We start from the raw sequence: 21,661 nt of genomic DNA, 5'->3' as shown, positions 1-21,661 counted from the left end.
GACCTGGAGGATAGTTAATGCTGAGTATGTAATAGATAACTTATTATTAATATAAACACTGGTTAGAAATTTTTGATCTCTAGCTTTTAATGTATATTGCATTAAATGTATACATGTATGCTACAAGGAACATTGGTTTGGAGGTCAGATTTGGTTTTAAATTTTAGCTCCACCATTTACTAGCTGTTTAGTCATGGGCAGCTTTCTTCTGAGCCTTAGTTGCCTTATTGGTAAAATTGAGGTAATAATTCAAATGCGTAGAATCATGGTGAGGATAAAGGGATATTAAATTGCATGCTATCCAGCTGATACTTGGTAAGTTTTAACTTCACAACTATGGTTTTGCAGTATCTTAGCAACCTTTCAGTCCCTTGAAACATCATGCTAGTAGTTTCCCCAGTCATTTCAGAGTTCCTCCTCACCCAGACGATGACTTGCTTTTTCCTCTCATTAAAGTAGAACCCAGCCCAACATGGGTGAATCACAGTAGTGTTTCTGCAGTAGTGCAAGGAATATGAGAGTGGGATATATGATCTTTATAAGTTTGTCAGGCTAAAATTGGTATTTTATTGCTTTGATTTAAATATAAATCAATTTGTTTATTAGTAAAATGGAGTGTTATATGTTTAATTATTTGTACTTTTTTGCTCTTAGAAAGTATCCATTCTTCTCTACCCATTTACTTTTTGAGCTTATAACTTTTGTTTTCTATTTACGTGAGCTCTCTGTATAATAAGCTCATTAACATTCCATTTGATGTGTTTGGTGAAGAAAATTCTAAAATTATGGACTGTATCATATGTTTTAGGTTGTTCTGAGGATGAGATTCCAGGGAGAAATACCTAAATATCAGACCCCTGAGGGCTTACATGTGTTTAAAACCAACAGCATTGTCTAGTATTAACTGTTTAATTTTTCTGAACTTCTTTTTTATATATATGGGAGTGTTTTTTCTAATTTAAAAAAATCACTTCTTCATCCCGTATTTCTTAAATAGTTTGTATCTTCAGTGATTATGACAATTCCTCTGTTATACAACTTTTGTGAACTTTTTGGTGTTTTTTTTTTTCCTTCAGTATGTTTGGGACTTCTGTTGTTCCTGTTACTGACTTCTAATTGAATTTTTAGATATTACCCTTTTTTTCCCCTTTGGAGTCACAAACAGAAGTCAAAAGTTCTGTAAATGTTGCTACAGTATCTAGTAGAACGGTTTTCCAAATTTACTCAGACATGAGAACCACGTGATACATTTTTAAAAATGCAGATTCTGATTTAGTAAATCGGTGAGACTTGAAGAACTTGGTTTTCGTTTGGTTTGGTTTGGTTTGTGTCTTTTTTGTTTTTAAACACATTTCCCCATTCCCCATAGCACTTTTAATTAAATTTGGGAATCACTTCTAGAATTGTTAGTTATATGAAGAAGAGGCTTGAGGGCAGTAAATCATTTTTTAATTTTTATTTTGTATTGGAGTGTAGTTGATTTACAATGTTGTGTTAGTTTTAGGTGTACAGCAAACTGAATTAGTTGCACATATACATATATTTATATCCATTCTTTTTCAGATTCTTTTCTCATTTAGGTTATTACTAAATATTGAGTAGAGTTCCCTTTGTAAAAAATTACAGTAGCCAATATTTTTCTTTTTTAAGCATGAGCCTCTGCCTGAAAAATAAATCTTTCATCTTCCCACTTCTCTGCATCTCACACATTTGGGCAAGATTTGATGGAGAGATTAACCAAAGATCTTGAGACTACCATATTGTGAATGTTGTATGGCTATTCTCTAGCTCTTAAAGAAGATCTGTACTTGAGAACAGATGTACCTTCCTTCGGTGTTTTGCTGAAGAGCAGAATTTATTAATAGGGTGATTTCATCCAGAAATTCATTAATGAAGCTTGGCAGAATAATTTATTCAGTCATCAAAACCTAGAAGATTGCAGAAGGACAAATCAGTTCTATTTCTCTTTGTGTTGGTAGTTTAAGACGGGAGATTTTGGGTAGCAAGATAAGAGTTCTTTGAAGCAGCAAAGCTAAGACCAGGAAAAGGTGTATTTCTGGTTTCTCTGGGATTTTGAAATGAATTAAAGCTAAGGGAATTCAGGAATTCCCTGGCGGTCCAGTGGTGAGGACTCTGTGTTTGCACTGCAGGGGGCATGGATTTGAGCCCTGTTTGAGGAGCCAAGATACCATGTATCCCCTGGCATGGCCAAAAAAGAAAAAAACACCTAAATGAATTCAATTTAATGTTTGTTTTAAATTTGGGATCTAATTTTGAAGTGATTGTTTATATCTTGCTGTTTGGTATTTTTTCTGAGGACCCTTGAAACAAATGCTAAGATTTGGGACCTCCCTGGTGGTCCAGTGGTTAGGACTCCACACTCTCAATGTAGGGGACAAGGGTTCGACCCGTGGTCGGGGAACTAAGGTCCCACGTGGCAAAAAAAGAAAAATAAATTAAGTCTTATTTTTCAAGTTCTCAAATGGCCATTAAGTTCAATTTGTTAAAGATTAGCAGGAGTTAATGGATTGACAAGCATTTGGCTGTTTTGCACATTGGCTAGTGGCACTTAAAACTGCAGCCATTTATCCACAATGAAGATTTTAGCACTGCATCTCTGTGTGTCAGCTGAAAAGCCAGAGTTACCCCTCTGTGCCTTTCAGCATTCTAAAACTGACAGGTTAGTAAAGGACAAAGAATGTGTATTATACAGGGGAAATATAATCGATCTTGTTAAATCATCCAGTATGCTTATTAATGATAGCAGTAATGATTTTTATAGTAGCATGGTATTTGGCCATGTTTTTAATAAATTTGATTTATAAGCTCATTATAATTGAATAGAATTGCTCTTCACATTTCAGTTACCTGCTTCTTTCCCTTCCCGCCTCACGCTTAAAATATAAGAAGATGGAATTCAAGTTATTGGGTCTCATATATAGGGATAGTTGGCAAGCAGTATTTCTGTAGCAGTAAAATGATATTATGCCTTTCCTCCATTTTCTTCTGAAAGCTGCAGAGTGGGAAAGCAACAAAAGTTGGAAACACCTATCTTTCGAATTTCTTGATATACATAATTTTCTAATCTGCTATGAAGTTTTTATCAGGTTTGTGCTTTGTGAAACTCTTGACTGCAAATGTGATAATGTTGCTGTTATTCATCAGGAAAGCTGAAATAATTGATTTTTTATTTTATTGCCCATACTTGTTTTCACTTCCTCTGAATGTGAGGCAGAGTCTTTAAAGTGAATGTTATTGAAAGCTACCTTATTATTTTAGTACAACAACTAGAATAATTAATTTCAGAATTTAGGCTTAAAGAGATTATAATTACATATTAGAAATATTAGTAATAAGGGAGAAAGATAAATATTATACATGGTATTGCCTGATAAACAGTAAAGTTTAAATATACTAGTTTGTTACATGTTAACTTTTCTTCCCAAAGTTATTTTATTTTGTGACTCTTAAGAGCATAAAATAATTCCCTGTAATAAAGGTTTTAAGGACTGTTAATCTATAGATGACACAAACTTTTTTTAAAAATATTTGAACAATTTTGTTTTCTAACTGACCAGCTTTCTTTGGTACATGCCATCTTGCCTTCAAAGAGGTTGACTTTTGTTTTTCCCATATAGTGATACATACTGAGATTGGAAATAGTAATTCTAGGTTAATTTAAGTTTGCCCAAGCACTCTATACTTTATAGATGCTTAGTGATTTTAACTATTTCAGTCCTTTGAATAATTCAAATGCAAATCTGTATGTGGTTTTTTATTTTCAAGACATCCGTTTAATACTTCTTTCTATTAAGGTGAAACCATGTCTTAAAATGGCAGTTTGTATACTATGGTTATTATTTATGCTTGTACTTTTAGAAAATTTGCAGTGTAGCCAATAGGAAAACTATTATGCAAAGCTGATTTGTAAACTTCAAAAGGATAATAAAGGAAGATCTTGAGGTATTAAGATGTATTAATTTATGTTTTGGGGAGTTCAGTAGTAATGCAAGGTGATTGATGGCTGGTTTGTATTTATACTGTTCTTTAAATCTGTAGATAGCTGAAGGAAAGTCCATTTTAATTTTTTTCTGAAATGTATTAAAATGTTAACACATTTTTAAAATGTTATTTTAAAGTAGCAAATATTCATATAAGATAATTCCAATCATTAAGGAATAAGAGTACATAACAACTTGTTTTTACAAATTTAGACCTTGGTATATTTAGAACTTTGGATATTAAATTGTTTTTTTATTGTTTTTTTATTTGAATGTAAGACTATTGCTATGGGTTTTTCTTTTTTCCAATTAATAGATTTTTTTTTTTTTAGCAACAGTTTTAGGTTTATAGAATGAAATGATGTTTTTACATTAAGAAATGCCAGAAAATTAGGATGAAAGTAGGAAAAAGTTAATAATTTAATTGTAATATTGTTTCACAGAGTCTTGATTTGGAGTACAGTTCAGGAACATGTGGATTTAAATTCTTTCTTGAGTAATTTTTCCATTTTCAAAAATTAAAATGCTTGTTTATTTCTGGGCCAATTCAAATTTTGCCTATCTCCATTAAACTGCAGAAGACAAATTGGGTCATGGTATGGCCAAAAAAAAAAAATGTAAAAGTAAAAAATTGCAGTGAATATATTTTATACTAGCTGAATGAAATTTCTTCAGAATACTTTTCTGGTATTATGGATAATACAATTTTAGGGCTAATTAGAGTGTCTTTTCCACATTAACAGGCATATTGACTAAACTTGTCTTGTTTTCTGGATGTTGGCTCTGGATTTCTTTTAGAGCAGGCATTTGTGACCAGTGAGTTACTCAGCAGTGTACTTACCCAGTGACCATCACTGTCCTTACTCTTTCTACTTCTCTTGATCATTCTTTGTCCTTCTTCATTGGTTCCTGATCATTCCACCTCTTGAACGTTGGGGTTGCAGTGTTTCATCCTCAGTATCATCCTGCATTGTTCTTTGGATTCAGTCATCTCATATATGCTGACCGTTCGTAAGCTGTTGTTCAGCCAGTAGTTCTTGACCGTTTGCTGTGTCTGGTTCTGGAAACACCAGTGGAAAAAGGAAGAAGAAATAAGAAACCTGCCTTTAAAGAGCACATTGCAGTCAGTGTAAGAGATGCCCAGGAGTTCTGTGGGAGTGGGGGAGGGGGCATCGTCATAATATACTTCTAATATTAGCTGAGTCTGGGGGAGGCAGAAGTCGGGGGGTGATTGGTTGTTTCCTAGGAAAGGTGGTGGACAGAAATATTTTGAAGAAAGGAATGCCATAAAAGAGCATGATACCTTTTGGAAAACCACAGACAGTTGATGCAGAAGAGGAGATGTATGTGGATATAGCAGGGTTATGAATCTGGAAAAGTGGTAAACGGGCTGTGTTAAGGACTTTGCGTTAATTCTGAGAGCACTTTAAAAATATGGATAACATAGGGCAGAGGTTTGGGAAAAGAGTGAAAAGAAGGTGGGGTGGAATCAACCCTTAAGTCAGGGAGACCAATTAGGTTTTTGCATGATTGAATTGATGAGTCTAACCTGTTCTTTCTAAGTCTTGCCATTTCTTACTTTACAGCTTCATAGCTTCTTTTTCTACCTGAATGTTGAATGCTAAACCCATATTTTCAGTTCAAACTTTTACTGAATCCTAGGACCATCTTGCTCCCAACCAGTTAGCATTCCTATAGCAATGGTTTTCATAGTTTACCTGAGGACACAGGAGAGGCTCCCTGAAGCTCTCTTGAGACCCACAAGGTTAAAACTGTTTCCATAATAATAGAAAGACTTTATTTGTCTAGTTCACTTATTCTCTCATGAGTGTATAGTGAAGTTTTCTAGAGGGTACATAATGTGCAAATCACGACCAGTTGAATGCAGAAGTGGTTGTGAGAATCCACCTGCCTTCTGTTAAGCCAGATGTTAAAGGGATTTGCAAAAATATAAAACAATGCATGCTTTTTTTTTTCCTTTTTTTGGGAAATAGTTGTTTTTTTAAAAAAGAACTTTTAATATATAAAGGATTTTCTTAATGATTTAATAAATATTTTTAAAATTTCTTTAATTTTCTAGCATGGTAAATATCTATAGGTGTAACCCACATAAATGATAGATTTTTGGTGTTCCATATTTTTTAACTTGTAAAGGGGTCTTGAACCAAAAAGTTTAAGAATGGCTGTCCTATAGTAATAAACCCAACAACAACAACAAAAACTAATTAAACTCGTTCTTTCACATATACTTCCCAGATTTAATTTTTTCTCTATTTCATATCTTTGTAAATGGTACCACTCTCTACTCAAATTCCAGGCCAGAAGCCTGGGATTCGTCTACCTTTTTTACCTAAATGGTAGTAATAATCACTAATGTTTATTGAATACTAACCATGTGCCAGACACAGTTTTTATTAATAATTCTTTACATCCATTATTGTGTTAAAGCCTCACAAAAACCCTATAGGTGTAGGTATTAATCTTTAACTTTATTTTACAGATGAAGAAAAGGTACAGAGGGAATAGATACCTTGCCCATGGTCATGTAGCTACCAAGTTGCAGGGCCAAAATTTGAATCCAGCCCGTCTTTTGAACCTGTATTGCTTTGTTCTGTAACAGTTTATGTAGAATAGATACATGTTTCTTGAGGACTTTATTTACACACACACTCCCTGTGAAGTCATCTGGGCCAGGTGCTTTTTAGAGAGGTAAATCTTGCAGGATCTTTTAATGTCTTCTACTGTTATTATACCATAGGATCTTTTACTCCTTTGTGAGCTCATTTTGGGAAGCTATATTTTGTAGAGCAGAGACTGGAAAACTATATCCTGCAGGCCAAATCTGGCCCACTGCCTGCTTCTTTATGTGAAGTTTTGTTGGAACACAATCATATCCATTCATTTACATGCTGTCTGTAGCTGTTTTTTGTGCTACAGCAGCGAGTTGAGTAGTTGTAACAGAGACTGTATGGCCTGGAAAGCCTAAAATGTTTACTATCTGGCCCTCTACAGAAAAGGTTTGCCAAGCCATTAGCTGGGTTTTCTGTTTTATTGGTATACATTACACATAGTATCTTGTCTTTACAGACTCTCTATATATGAAATTATGTGTTTTTTCCCCCAGTACTATTTATATTTCTTCTTTTATTTCCCCCATTGTTTGGGATTACTAAAATTTTGTCTGATGTATTAGTAATAGTGTTAGTGTCGTATTTGATCTTACGCTGTGCCCTACAACAATTTGAATAGCATTTGATTTAGAGATATGTTTTGTAACAGTGTGCTAGTTTTTTTAAAAATGAAGTATGCATGGTAGTTTTGCTCAAACAATTTGATCCTGATGGATGATTTAATAATTTCTTCATTTCTTTTGTGCTAATGAGTCTATTTTTTCTGTCTCTTCGGGAAACTTTTGGTAAATAATTCCCTCCTCCAGTTTTTCTAATTATTTATAAGTTGAGCCTAAAGAAATATCTTAATTTTAGAAATCATCTCATTTTTTTCCATTTTCTTTTTTAAAAAATTAGGTTAACTGGTTCTTTACTTCTTTCATAGAATCATGCCTTGGATTTATTGGTTCACTGTTCTGCATTTCAAAAAACTTATTAAATCAACAGTGTAAAATATTTCAGATCAAAATGTAAAATTATAGCGTATATTGTTTATAGTCTTCTTAAAATATTTGTGTCATGTATTTAAATCTTTATTTGCTTATCAATCCACGTTTAAAGTCATTGGTTTCTGTTTTTATCTTTACTGATTTCTTACCTCTTCTTTTTGTTGGATTTTTAACTTGAGTTGGTTTCTTCACATTCTCATTCCCTGGTTTAGTCATGTCTTAAAATTTATTGTGTGTATTGTTTTCAGGATTTTTTTTTGATAGCTCTAGAGTCCTGGTATTTATTTCCTCTTCAACTCAAAATCTATTTGAATAAGGCAGTTTTAGTTGCTAGTTTTTCTAGTGTGATTACATTGTAGTCCAGAAATATCATCTGTATTATTCCTACTTTTTGTAATTCATTGATATTTTCTTTAGTGCTGAATGGTATGTGTATGCACTTCCTGACTATTTGAGTAATTGTCAAAAAGATGTTACCTGATTTCAAGGTGTATGGTTTTGCTTTTTTTCTTTTTTTCAGTTTTTCTTTTCTGTCTCCACTTGGTTTACATGTTTTGATATTAAGATTTGGTATATAAAGGTTCTTAGCTAGTTATTTCTTTTTAGTTGGTTTCTTTATCAATATGCAAAATCTTTATAATGCTTTCTCTTTGAATTTTAGAAGTCTGCTTTCATCTAAATTTTGTTAGCATTTCTTGTTAATCTGTCTCTGTACTTTTTTCCACCAGTTTTCCTGAATTGTTTTGTTACAGGAGTGATTTTTGCAAAGTGTATCCCTTAAGTTTGTTTTTTCTTTTCTTAACCCTTTTTATGGTCTTAATATTATTAACTAGTTAATTTAACCATTCACATTTTTGTTGTGATTACAGATATTTTGAGGCTTATGCTTGGCATTTCATTTTGTATTTCATGTTAAGCACAATTTAAAAATAATTCTCTTTATTGCATTTTCTGTGTCTATTGAATGGTTTTGTCATTTTTCCCTCTTCTAATGGTTTAGATATTTACTAACATAATCTAAACTTTACACATAGACAGTAGCCAAACTTACTCATATTTATATCTGTTACCCAGCAGCACCACCCATACCCTGGCACACCTACATGCATTGTTAGCTTCTTTATTCTTTACTATGACATCCCATGTTTACATCTGAGATTTTACTTCAGATTATTTAGTTTTATAATCAGTAGTTATGTCTCAATGTTTTTTGCTGGCATTACTGAAGTTTGCTGGCCCTAGAGAGTAGTATCGATCAATATTTCAGCCTCTTTTTCTCTATGGCACTTTATTGATGAAAAATACAGGAGTTCTTTGAGTTTTTGAGTTAAGTGTGGGGTTGCTGGGTGACCAGTGTAATAGTGCTTCTGAATTCCTACTCACTTCTACAGTAGCGTTAGGATTTCTTGTACGTGTCTTCATGTAAGTTATCTTCCTACTTTCTTGAATGTATTAAAGAACACTTCCCTGTTGCTATCTCACATAAATAACTTCTTGTTTGGGTATTAAATTGTTGTCACAGTCTCTTCCCTTTAGGAATAAAGTGGTGGACAAACTTATGTTTTGGCAGTGGGTAGCCAGTCACTGGTATAAACCTGGAGGACACTGCAGGAAACAAAACTGAGTCCTTCTCAAAGGATTTATAAGTCTAGGTGGGGATTTAGATGCTGATGAAATTGACAAATGCTTGTCATATGTTGGGTGGTGGGTAATATGTATTGTAGAAAAATAAAGCAGAGCAAGGGACATTGAGGTGCGCAGGGCTTTATATACAGTGCCAAGGAAGGCTTCTCAGGCCTGGAGAAGGTGAGGGATCCAGCATGCAGATATCTAGAGGATGAGAGTGCCAGGCAGAGAGAGTGGCAAGTGCAAAGGCCCTGAGGTGAGTAGAGAATCCAGCACGGTTGCGAGCAAGGCTGCAGGAAGGATCCTGGGTCTCGCCGTGAGAACAATGAAGGCTGCAGGAGGGTTTTGCACAAAGGAATGATCATGTTACCTTAGGTTTTATGGGCTCCTCTAGCTGCAGGGCGGAGAAGGCAATGGCACCCCACTCCAGTACTCTTTCCTGGAGAATCCCATGGACGGAGGAGCCTGGTGGGCTGCAGTCCATGGGGTCGCTAGGAGTCGGACACGACTGAGCGACTTCACTGTCACTTTTCACTTTCATGCACTGGAGAAGGAAATAGCAACCCACTCCAGTGTTCTTGCCTGGAGAATCCCAGGGACGGCGGAGCCTGGTGGGCTGCCGTCTACGGGGTCGCACAGAGTCGGACACGACTGAAGTGACTTAGCAGCAGCAGCAGCAGCAACTGTAACAGTTTAAGGTTACATTCAATTGCCAGGTACCATACTGAGCTCAATACTAGGCATGTAAAAGCGGAGTTGAGTTTTTATGTGCCTTATAATATCATAATTAACATATATTTGATCCTCTTGGTTTCAGATATATTTTAGAATATTCTAGTTCCTTATTTTCCTCATGACAAAGGAATATACATTATTGTTACATTCTAAGAGCATTAACTTGTCTAGGAGACAAAATTTTCATACACAAAGTAATTAGATCTAGAATACACTGGCCCCAAATTGTTAATAAAAGGCTTTTCAGTCATCAAGAATAGAAGGACTTTGAAACAATAGTTGGAATATTTGTAATTTTTCTAAGGAATTCCTCCTAAACTAGTTTTTTTGTATTACTTTAGAAAAGGCAAAGTCAGATTTTTAAAAAATAAGAGGTCAAGATCATATATTAGTAAGTATCAGTAATATAAGCTAAATCCTCCAGCTGTTCAGAGAAGACAGTAGTGAGGCTAGACCATTGAATGAGAGGCGGCTGTAGATCAGAGGGCTTATAAGAGGAAGTTGAGTGATTTGGAAACAATCTAGGTAGCCAGTACTTTATCACACAGCATATACATTGTAGGCATTTGATGAATATTTTTTATTTGGGCTTCAGTAATGGCTTTTGTTTACTGAGGATTTACATTATGCTGGGTATTAGAGCAGCACTGTCTATATCATATAGACAAGGAAAAAGATACAGAAATAACCTAGCTCATGAGTGGTGGGGCTGTTTTAGTTTCAGGCTTGGTGCTCTTAACTCTTGAAGAGTGTTCTCAGTGTCCTCACCAGTCACATGGAGACGAATCACTGTTTATTTGACAGTGGCATCTGCGAAGCTGATTAGATTGCTACAAAAGTATAAAGTGGTATTGTGCCGATCATTAAAAAATAGACACTATGTATAGGCATTTTATTGCAGATTTGGTTCCAGGCCACCGTGATAAAGTAAATATTGCAATAAAGCAAGTTACAAATTTTTTGGTTTCCCAGTGTATATAAAAGTTATGCTTACTCTGTCCTGTAGTCTAAGATATTTAATAGTATTATGTCTTTAAAAAGTATACATACCTTAATTTAAAAATAATTTATTGCTTTAAAAATGCTAACCATTAGCTGAGCCATTGCGGGTCGCAATCTTTTTGCAGCAATAACATCGAAGATCACTGATCATAATTCACCATAACAAATATAATAATGAAAAAATTGGAAATGCTGTGAGAATGACCAAAAGGTGAAACAGACTGACAAAGTGAGCAGATGCTGTTGGAAAAAAAAAAATACCACCAATAGACTTGCTTGATGCAGGGTTGCCACACACTTTTTAGTTTGTAAAACACGCAATATCTTCGAAGTGTGATAAAGCAAAGCACAGTAAACCAGAGTGTGCTGCCTAGCCTTATGTTTGGTGCTCTGTAAACATTATTAACATACTCAACCTTAGGATAGCTCTGTGAGGAATGGGTGTTACCCTGTTTCACGGAGGAGACTCCAGGCTCAGGTTTATACAGCTTGTCCAGGGACACAGAGCTTTTTAGAGACAACGCTGGAATTGAAACCTGGGCCTATCTGGCGCTGAAAGTCCATAGACCATGCTGCCTCTCTGTAGCTTTAGAGATTGGGTTTATTTTCCCTGGCTTAGAGTATTTCCACCAGTTAACTTATTTAATCTCTTTTAGGAGTCCAGAAATTCACTGTAGTTTCCAGCTGTTTGTACAGTAGACAGATTGTTGTTTCTCCGATTTGCTTAAGCCAGCATATTCAAATTATTTCTCCCGTTTAGGTTAGTCTCACAGATTTCATCGTATGATCTTTGTATTTCGTCCCTCATCTGACTTTTTCTTATTTGATTCAGATTTTACATTTTAATAACAAAAAACAGTGTTAACTTTGTCTTTTTGTAAGGGAACTAGCAGGATTATTTTCTGCCCTTACTTGTGTGTTGTCTTTCAAAGATGAAAACTAGGGATCAGACACATTAAGAATGAGGCAAATTCAGAACAATCACCTGGGACTTGAGGATTCTTTAGGAATTACCAAAACTTTGTCATCTTTGTTCTTTTAGTTACTGTGAGTTACAGAGTTGTATGATCAGTGCTTGTTCTCTAATCAGAGATAACAAGGGAAAGAGGTGGTGAGCTGAGCTGTCATCCAGTACAGAGAATGCTGATAGCTGTCCATTCCTTTATCGGATAGATAGTTAGCTGAAGTAAAAATTCTGATCCTTAGTAAAAAATCTGATCCTTGGCAGTGATCCTTCCCAAGAAAACCTGAGCCCGTGAATGAGGATACCCTTGCACACATAAAGAGCCTGTTCCTTTAGGATTGTTTTCCTTGGGGCCTTTTTGCTTAGATGGCTTGCAATGGAGGTACACTTTACTGGCTAATCTTTTCCACCCCTTTTCTTTTGTTGGGATTAGTGCCAGAACAGATAAAGCCCAGTGTAAGCCAGCCTCAGCCTGCCAACTCTAATAACGGCACTTCCACAGCAACCAGCACTAATAATAATGCCAAGCGAGCCACAGCCAACAATCAGCAGCAGCAGCAGCAGCAACAGCCGCAACAACAGCCGCAGCAACAGCAGCAGCCGCAGCAGCAGCCACAGCCGCAGCCGCCACCACAGGCCTTGCCTCGGTATCCCCGGGAAGTACCACCTCGATTTCGCCACCAGGAACATAAGCAGCTTCTAAAGAGGGGTCAGCATTTTCCCGTCATAGCAGCAAACCTGGGATCTGCTGTTAAAGTGTTAAGCAGCCAGTCAGAAAGCAGTGCTTTAACAAATCAACAGCCACAAAATAACGGAGAGGTGCAGATCAGCAAAAACCAGTCAGGTGAGAGAAGGCATTTCTTACGAGACTCCAACTATCATCATTAGCAGTGTAGCAAGTTTATAAATTCATGCCTATTTGGTGATGTATTTGTATTCATCAGTATCTGGGTTGTAAAGTAAGAATTCTATGCAGGAACTTGTGAATGGGGAATCTTAAAATGTTTCCTGTAGGTTAACTATCACTCTCCCTTCAGATCTTAACCCATTTTAGTAAACGGCTTATAGAGCTAAAGTTACATGCTAACCAGTTGTGCATATTAACTGCATTTAATCCTCAACAACCCTGTGAGGTATCAGCTGTTCTTATCTCTGCTTTTCAGTAGAGGAAACTGAGGCACCAAGACAAAAATGACTTGAGATCGGTTACCACGTGCCGTAAAAAAAGACCACCATCCATGAAAGTTCTGTTCAGAGCACATACATCCAGTTATTATCCCAGAATGGCTTTTCTCAGCTCATTAATGATTGTGAGGCAGAAAATAAGTCCAGTGTGTGGTTACAGTTTTCTCAAGAGTCCAGTTTATTTCTCTGTGTTCTGATGATTGGTTTGTCCATTCATTTATTGAACTATTTTGATGCTTTTATCCCAAGCCATGTAGAGAATTGAAGATGATCAAGGTTCCCACACATGAAAGTGGTAGCAGACCAATAACCAGCCCAAGTCTCTGGAGCCAAATGGACCTAGTTTTTTAAGTCCTGGCTCCACAATATACCAGCGTGTGACCTTGGCAGGTCACTTAATTGCTCCGTGTGTCCAAGTCTCATCTGAGAAGCCTTTCCTAACTGTCTCAGGTAGAGTTACTCACTTCCTACCTCTCTGCTCTCTTCCGTACCAGGAACTGCTCTGTACTTGATCATCCAGTGTTTCACAGCTAATAAACAGCAGAGCCTGCACTCACACTGAGGTCTGTCTGACTCCAAAGCTGTGCACGTAGTAACCATGCTGTGCTTTGGCAGCCTACTGGCTGTGATAGGTGAGGAGGCAGAGGACACACATGTGATTTTCTGGCATAGGTAATTAGAGAAGCAAGTTATTGGAAAGGATACAAACTTAAATCATCAGCCTGAGTTAATACTTACCCCTACACACTTACCGCTGTGTAAGCTTGGCCAAATGACTTATCAGACCATCTTTGCTAATCTGTGAAGTGTAGCCCAGTCTATATAAGGTTGCCTTGAGGATTATGCTATGTAACATGTTAAAGCAGCTAGTTTAGGGTCAGATATTTAGGCACTGAATGAATTATCTTCCTTGAGACTTAAAAGGACCTGTGCTTTTCAGGAGGAAGAGTCTGGTTGAGACATGTTACATCTGATGCCAAGCAATTAATAATTTGGTTTGAAGTTCCTCTAGGAAGTCAGGTTGGAAGCAGTTGTACTGAGTCATCAGCATCATTGTGGTTAAGACTTCGGAGAGGTTATTTATGCAGCAAATTCTTGAGTACCTACTGCAAGCTAAGCAATGGTGGCATATTTAACAAACAGGAAAGTGGGATAGTAACTTTAGGAAATACGTGTTGAATATGCTTTTTCAATTGGGGACATGAAAGAGCAAAGCTGTTTTTGAAATGGAAACTATACAATGGGAGTACAAGCATTTTCTCAAAGATTGGTATGGGTCAAGAAACCCAAAAGTGTTATGGGTATACATTTAGGTGAAAAGAAGCCTAAGATGTGGACATAGGAAGAAGTCTTCAAAAAAAAAGGGGGGCTGAGAAGGAAAGATGTCCCGCCTGTTTCTAAAACAAGTTCACAGAGGTGGACAGTGTTAATGTGGAGGCTAAGATGGAAACAAAATGAGTACAGCGATCTGACTAAAATTTAGAATTAAATCCCCAAACAGAGAATGCAGAAGATGCAAGCAAAGCATTCTTCAAGAGAACCAGACTTGTGCTTTTGTCTTTTTTTAAACATTTGTGAATCCCCTTTTACCAGCATAGTTTCATATTTATATTAAAATATTTTTGTAGGTGCTGCTAGAAATGACAATAGAAACGTAATGGAGCCTGGAGTGTCTGTTAGAGAGGACTTCTCATCAGTCCTGGCTCTTGAGGGCTAATAATACATAACAGTGACAGTAACAGTATAGTGACTAACCCTCATGGGGCACTTATGACCCACACACTGTTTTAACATGTCTGATTTTCCTTTTACAGATTAGAAAATAGCCTAGTGACCAATGAAGAGCAGTGTACTGGACAGTATAAATAGCATGAACAGTAGCCCAGAAACCTGATAATTGCGTGTTGTGAAATTATATGTAGTTCAGAAATGTGGGAACACATCCTTAACTGTCTTTGTCTATTTGTATTTGACTTTTTTAGTTTTCTGACCAGAGAGGTGATGGAGTAGATTTGACATTTAAATTGATACATACAGTAGCACAGAAATTTACTGAAACGTTTGCATAGTAAAGATGAGGAGTGCTGGTTACACTTGCCTTGGCTTCACAGAATGCATTTCTCACTACTCACTGCAGTGAAGAGGGGGGCTAGTGCCTAATCTAAATTAGAGGCCACAAAACTAAACCTTCATAGGCTAGCAGGTAAGTAGAGTAAAGGATGAAAAGAAGTCATGGGAACTGTGGCAAATGGATTAGTTTTAAGTTTCTTTTGAACCGTGTGCTGGTCAAACCACACAGCTCTGCAGGTGGGGTTGCCAGTTCGTGGCTGTGCCGCACACACTCAGTGATGGGTTCAGCCGTCACTCTCTCTCGCATTTGATTTCTTAAAGCCTTAAGGTGTAAGACCCTACTGCTCCCCAAATAACCCTTGAATCTGGGGGGGACTAATGTGCTTTACCAGGGCTGGCGGCAGTGTTCTTGTGGGCCAGAGTGTTCCAGCTTACATTTTATCGTCAGCTGACATGACACATTCAGAAAAATTAAATAGATCAACAAACACCCATATACCCCCCACTCAAATCCAGCTGTTGTTAGTACATTATATGTACATACACATGCACCCATGTGCCTTAATGTTCACTGCACTTCACCTTTATTACTTCTCCAGATAATTTTTTAAAGAATAGGGTAGTCTTCTATACAACTATGATACCACAATCACCCCTTAAGCAAAAGAGGGGTATTTTCAGCAGTATCCTGTGATACGTAGTTTGTATTCAGAATTTTGCAGATGGTACCAAGATTGTGTTTTAGTTTATAGTGAGATGAGCTTAGCACACATACACGCCATTTATATCAAATATAAAGCTTGCAAAACAACATTATGCCTTGCATATGAATGAATTCAAATATAGCATTTTGTGTGGTTACTACTCAGTTACCTACTGTGGGAGAAACGAGATACAATCAAGAGAAAGTACACAGGAGTTTTCTATTATGTTAATAGTATATTTCCTAAGGTGAGGGGTATGTGAGTGTTTTTGTATGAATGCTAGATTTTCCTGTGTTTCTTTCTTTCTTTTTAAGAAACTTAAAGAAATGTGAAGTATAATGGTGAATTACTAAAAATTTGGGCTGTTTGAATAAAAAACTGTTAACTATTAAAGTTACCAGAAATGTTTAAAAGTTAAAATACTGTCCATCTACCTGTGCTCAGCTGTCTTTTTAGTGCAGTAAATGTTCATCCTTGCTGTCCTGTGACTTCTTGCTCTAAGCATATCCCATGGTCTGTAAACATATTTAAGTCTTTGTAATCTTTAAAAGAAATTCCTTTAAACTCCCATTCTCTTGGGATTATTGTAGAATTTCTCTCTACTTTCTTTTAGAGTTCTTAAAAAAATAATCTATACTTGGACTCTCTAATACATTGCTTCAGTCCTCTGTCATCTGGCTTCTGCTCACTTGATTAAAATAGCTCTTGCTAAGGTCACTGATCTGAATGCCAAATCCAGACTTTTTTATTTTTAATAGTGGTTTAAAAAGCAGGCTTACCAAAAAACCTCCAAAAAAACAAACTTACCCATTTTTATCTTAATAGATACCTACTTTTTTTTTTAATCATTGACCACGTTCTCCTTTTTAAAGCCCTTTCATTCTTTTATTTTCCTTTGACCAGTTTTCAGACTTTATTCCCTCCCATGGCTTTGTTTCATCTCTCTCCCCAGTTTTAGGTTTCATGTCTTCTGGATGTCTTCAGCTGATGTTGGGCCCTTCAAACTCAACATGTCTGAAATTGAACTCAATTATCTTGCCACATACTGGTTTCTCATTCTGGATCCCATTGCTCGAAAGGTTGGCACCCCCATTCATCTACTCACTCGTCTAGAAATCTTAAAATCATGCCTCACTCTCCCTCTTCTTCATGTCTCACAGGCCACTGGTTTACCATGCCCAGCTGGCTTTAAGTCCAGAACAGCTCTTGGCTTTGCTCCCTCCTCTGCACTGCTGCCACCATTGACTCAGTTCAGACACGCAGCATCTAGTCTAGAGCAACAGCCCTAGGAATGTCTTCTGTAGCTGTGTCCCACCATCCTCACACCATCTCTCAGACCAGAAACCAGTCGTAATCCATGCATTGCATCTGGTTGTGGTACTGCTTTTGTCTTTAACCATCTTTAACCTAGGCTCTCAGCCTGTTTTTCTGGAAGGCTGCTACACCTCTTCATTTACATGTAAACTATGGCTGCTTTCCAGCTACTGTGGTAGAGTAGTCACCACAGAGACTCTCTGGCTGGCAGAACCTAAAATATTTGTTAATTGGACCTTCACAGAAAACCTTTGCCAGCCCCTGGACTAGAGATTAGAATAACTAAGGAAAACATTTTTCACTTTCTCACTCAAGTGCTGTTTGAAATTGTGCCTCTAAAGTTCTCTCATATTCCAAATGATAACATTTCATACTTCCTGGAAACGCTATAAGGCCTTTCTTTCTGGTAAGATTGGAAGTCTTTAAGGCAGAAAGCATATGTTTGGCTATTTCGTTTGTTACGTGATACATATTTAACTTAGACAAATTTATGAATTTTCCTGGATCTAAATTCTTCATGAATGAATTAAGCAGTTCCCTTGAATTCTCACCAGTCTTTGATTTACCCCGTGTATCTTCTTTCTGAATAGGTGCTGTGTCATACACGGCTATATTCTTTTTTTTTTTCCTTTTGGCCATGCCTCCTGGCTTGTGGGATCTCAATTCCCCAACCAGGGATTGAACTAGGGCCTTTGGTAGTGAGAAAGCAGAGTCCTAACCACTGGACTGCCTGGAATTCCCTCCTACCCCACCCCGCTTTAAAAAAAAAATGTAATATAGTTGGTTTACAATGTTGTGTTAGTTTCTGCTGTACAGCAAAGTGAATCAGCCGCAGGTATACATATATCCCCTCTTCCTTGGATTTCCTTCCCATTTAGGTCACCACAGAGCACTGAGCAGAGTTCCCTGAACTAAACAGTCAGTTCTCAGTTATCTATTTTATACATAGTAATATACATATGCCAATCCCAGACCTCCCCACTCCCCCTCCCCGCTTTGTATCCATACGTTTGTTCTCTACGTCTGTGTCTCTGTTTCTGTTTCGCAAGTAAGTTCATCTATACCATTTTTCTAGGTTCTGCATATCCTTTTTTTTTTTTCTTTTAATATTATTTTTGGGGTATAGTACTAGAGCTGCCCTCAGTCTTCCTATCGTAATTTTGTATGAGAGTGGGGTGCTGATTTTAGATTTCAGATGTTTTTTCTCAGTTAAATGCAGCCTTCCGAATCTTGGTTTAAATTTTGTATTTTGCGTTACACTGTGAAACTGAACTGTCCACTTTCCTTCCACCAGTACAGGGGTTTACAGTCTCACTGTTCCTCACAATTTCCTGGGAAAGCATGACTGTCATCTTCTACTTACTAACGTTGCTGTTTATTTATCTTCCAGATCATTTGTAATGGTGGATTCTGGCTTCCTTGTGTGTTAAGGGAAGTGTAGTGTTTGACTTCTTTCAATTCTGAAGTAGTCTCCGACTCTGAAATGTTTTAGTTGTGATCGCTGAGGAGTCCTGCACTTTTTATAACTAGTCAGGCTAGTGTCTGTCCACCCCACTCCCCCTGCCCCGCGCCCCCCCACTCAGATTTTTCTATCGAAGCTGAAGTGTTTTTCATAACAAAAAGTGGTCTTTGCGACCTGTCATTGGTAAATGCAGTTTTTTGAGGTAGCCTCTTAGTTTATGTTTTTGGGAAAGTATCAAGTATGTTCCAGATTAAAAATGGAGTTTTAGCTAATAATTACTGATGTCATCTCTTATTTTCCTAAAATACATGGGTATACACAGCAAAATGCAGGTGTGGACCATAACCCCCTCCAAACTAGGTCATGGCCAGATGTGAGAAAGTTTCACTACCATTAAAGGTAATAGAATTGGTTTGCAAAGTGTATTCTGCTGTTTTCTGGGGCGTTTTGCTTTTGATGTATTCAGACATTTAAAAAAAAAATCAACCTTACCTTTCTTGTAAGTAGCCAAGTTTTTTCTTTTTTTTTTTTTAATGGTTTCTTTGCTTTTGTGTATACAAAATTCTCATCACAAATTCATGGTTTCTTCTTTAACATTTGAATCATTTGGATTTACTTTGGATAGATCATCTCATTTAAGAAATCTTTAAAAGTATTAAATATTCCTTTTCTTTAGGTGATTTAAAATGCTAACTTTTGGCATATAACCTTAGATAATATACTTGGGTCCATTTCTGGATTAATTTTTCTGTTCTTACATACTCTGATAGGACAGTGTTGTTTAACTAGTGCATGATAAAAGTTTTTTAATCCACTTATTTGTCTTATGTGAATTTTTAAGTTTTTGTGTCTCTCTAATCAAATTATAGACTCCTGTTAGTAATTTTTTATAATTAAATTAAACTCAGAAGGAACATTGTTATATGTTCCTGTTGAGCAAGTTTATATTTAATCAGGTTATCTGCTATGACCTGCAGTAAAATTTAATCGAGTATTTTTGTTAACTTTATTTCAAAGCATCCTTAATACTTTTTGTGGTTCCTATAATTAGGATCCTTTTTCATCCCATTTTCTTGTTGGTTATTCTTGGTGCATAGGAAAACTGGCTTTTTACATGTTAACCCTTTTTGTTTCTTTTCTACTATCTTGACCTCATTTGAGGGTCATATTTCATCAGTTTGTGCTTCTAGCACAAAGTTGAGTAGTTGTATTGATGACAGCTTCCTGTCTTTTCCCTGTTGTTAGGGGAATGCTGATTATGTTTCAGTGTTAAATCTCAGGTCCATTCCTTTGTTTTCAACTTGGGTAGTTTTGTCTGTCTTACTCAGTCTTGTTTTCTTATTCCTGTTGAATGGGAGGCGGCAAGACACATGCACACATGCACACAAATAATAGTTAGATCAGAAGTACTTTTGTTACAGACCATGGCTTGATTGTTTTAGATTTGGAGAAAAGTGGAAGGTTTGGGACTTGCTGATGTTCTGGATTTACTGTTAACAGGAAGGAATCAAGGATAAATCTTAGGTTTTAGGAAACTTCCCAAGATGAAGAAAACTGGAAAAGAAGCAGGCTTGTTTTTTTCCTTTTAGAGGAGGCACCTGTGGGGGTATAATCTAGGAGTTAACAACCTTTTTGAGATACCTAAGTAGAGATTTAAAGTAAGCATGTTGTTGTATGGTTTCTAGTTTTGCTCTTTATGAGAGAGGTATGGTGGAATGAAGAACTTTGGAGATAGGACTGAAAATTACGATAATCATTGATGCACATTAATTAGTGAAAAAATAATGGCCCTCATTTGTATCTGAATCAGATACAGTTCAAGGCAGTTTTAGTTAGCAATCATTTAATCCTTACAACTGTGTGAGGTAGCTACTGTTACTGCTCCCACTTTATAGATGAAGAATCCAAGGCACAGGAAGATTTGAGGGTCTTACCTGTAGTCACGCAGCTGGTAAATAACAGAGCGACTTTTAAACCCAAGCAGGCTGGCTTCGAGAGTTGTGCTCTGCATCACTGCACCAAACTGCCCTTCATAGAGCACTTATTTGAAGCCAGCAGTGAGCTGCATACTTTACGTATGAAACTAGGTTAACTAACATCCAGGAAAAGAAGTCCATATGTACTGTGTATATCCCCATCTTACTGGTTTGGTCATACAGCTACTACACAGAGTCCAGACTTCAGTCTGGGTATCTCTAGAGTTCCAGCTATGTTCTGAGCCACCCCACTTTTTTACCTTAGGATGAATCCTGATTTTCTCACCTTATTTTCTACAGCCCTTTAGCCTCCATTTCTTCATCTACAAAGTGAAGGTAATGCCTACTCTAGGGTTGTTTCAAGGATTCAGTGATAGCATTCCACATAAAGCATGTGCTCCAGTGTGCTGAATGATACTGCCAGCAGCGCAGGCACTGGTCTGTTAGTGAGACTGATGTTTTTGTGTCCTTTATTTCCTGAGAAAAATCGTCCTCATGGGCACTGAAAGATGAAAAGCTTTCTTGGCAGCTTCGAACTGCCAAGTAATTTTTAGAGAGTGGAAGTCAGAAGCACTTACAGAACTTCTGAGAAAAAATATATATTTGATGAGTTATGTATACATTTTTGGTCTCTGTTTAGGCCCCCCCCCTTTATTTTTTTTGCTACTCTTTCTAGCTCTTCACCTTTTGCTGCTTAGCAGTTGTGCTTTGAGAAATAATGATGCATGTTGAATCTGATTTTCCATATCAGCAATACCCTCATGGGCTTTCCTGGTTCCTCAGACAGTAAAAAATCCACCTGCAATGCGAAAGGCCTGGATTCGTACCCTGGGTTGGGAAGATCCCCTGGAGAAGGGAACGACTACCCACTCCAATATTTTGCCCTGGAGAAATCCGTGGACAGAGGAGCCTGGCAAGGTTACAGTCCATGGGGTTGCAAAGAGTCGGACACAACTGAGTGACTTTCACTTCACTGTACCCTCATAATGAGTGATATTTTACT

General features: G+C 36.9%; 1 protein-coding gene across 14 annotated transcripts in view; it reads left to right on the top strand.

Annotated features, from left to right (window-relative positions):
* Positions 1–21,661, top strand: part of TNRC6A (trinucleotide repeat containing adaptor 6A) — a 96,999-nt gene that overhangs the window by 39,408 nt on the left and 35,930 nt on the right. For 9 of the 14 annotated variants that reach the window (XR_014072597.1, XR_014072596.1, XM_081554471.1 and 6 more), the window contains one exon: positions 12,381–12,791. The exons of the other annotated variants lie outside the window; for them this stretch is intronic. Coding sequence is in view for 2 of the 9 variants with exons in the window: in XM_081554464.1 (XP_081410590.1) it covers positions 12,381–12,791 (411 nt within the window). In the remaining 7 variants the exon portion in view is untranslated. The remainder of the gene's footprint in view (positions 1–12,380; positions 12,792–21,661) is intronic. 14 annotated transcript variants of the gene reach the window in all.

Source organism: Giraffa tippelskirchi, chromosome 13 (assembly GCF_054371585.1).
Source record: "Giraffa tippelskirchi isolate mGirTip1 chromosome 13, T2T-mGirTip1v1.2.pri, whole genome shotgun sequence".
Classification (NCBI taxonomy): domain Eukaryota; kingdom Metazoa; phylum Chordata; class Mammalia; order Artiodactyla; family Giraffidae; genus Giraffa; species Giraffa tippelskirchi.
The sequence above is the reverse complement of the archived record's forward strand: the minus strand, read 5'-3'. Positions and strand labels throughout refer to the sequence as shown.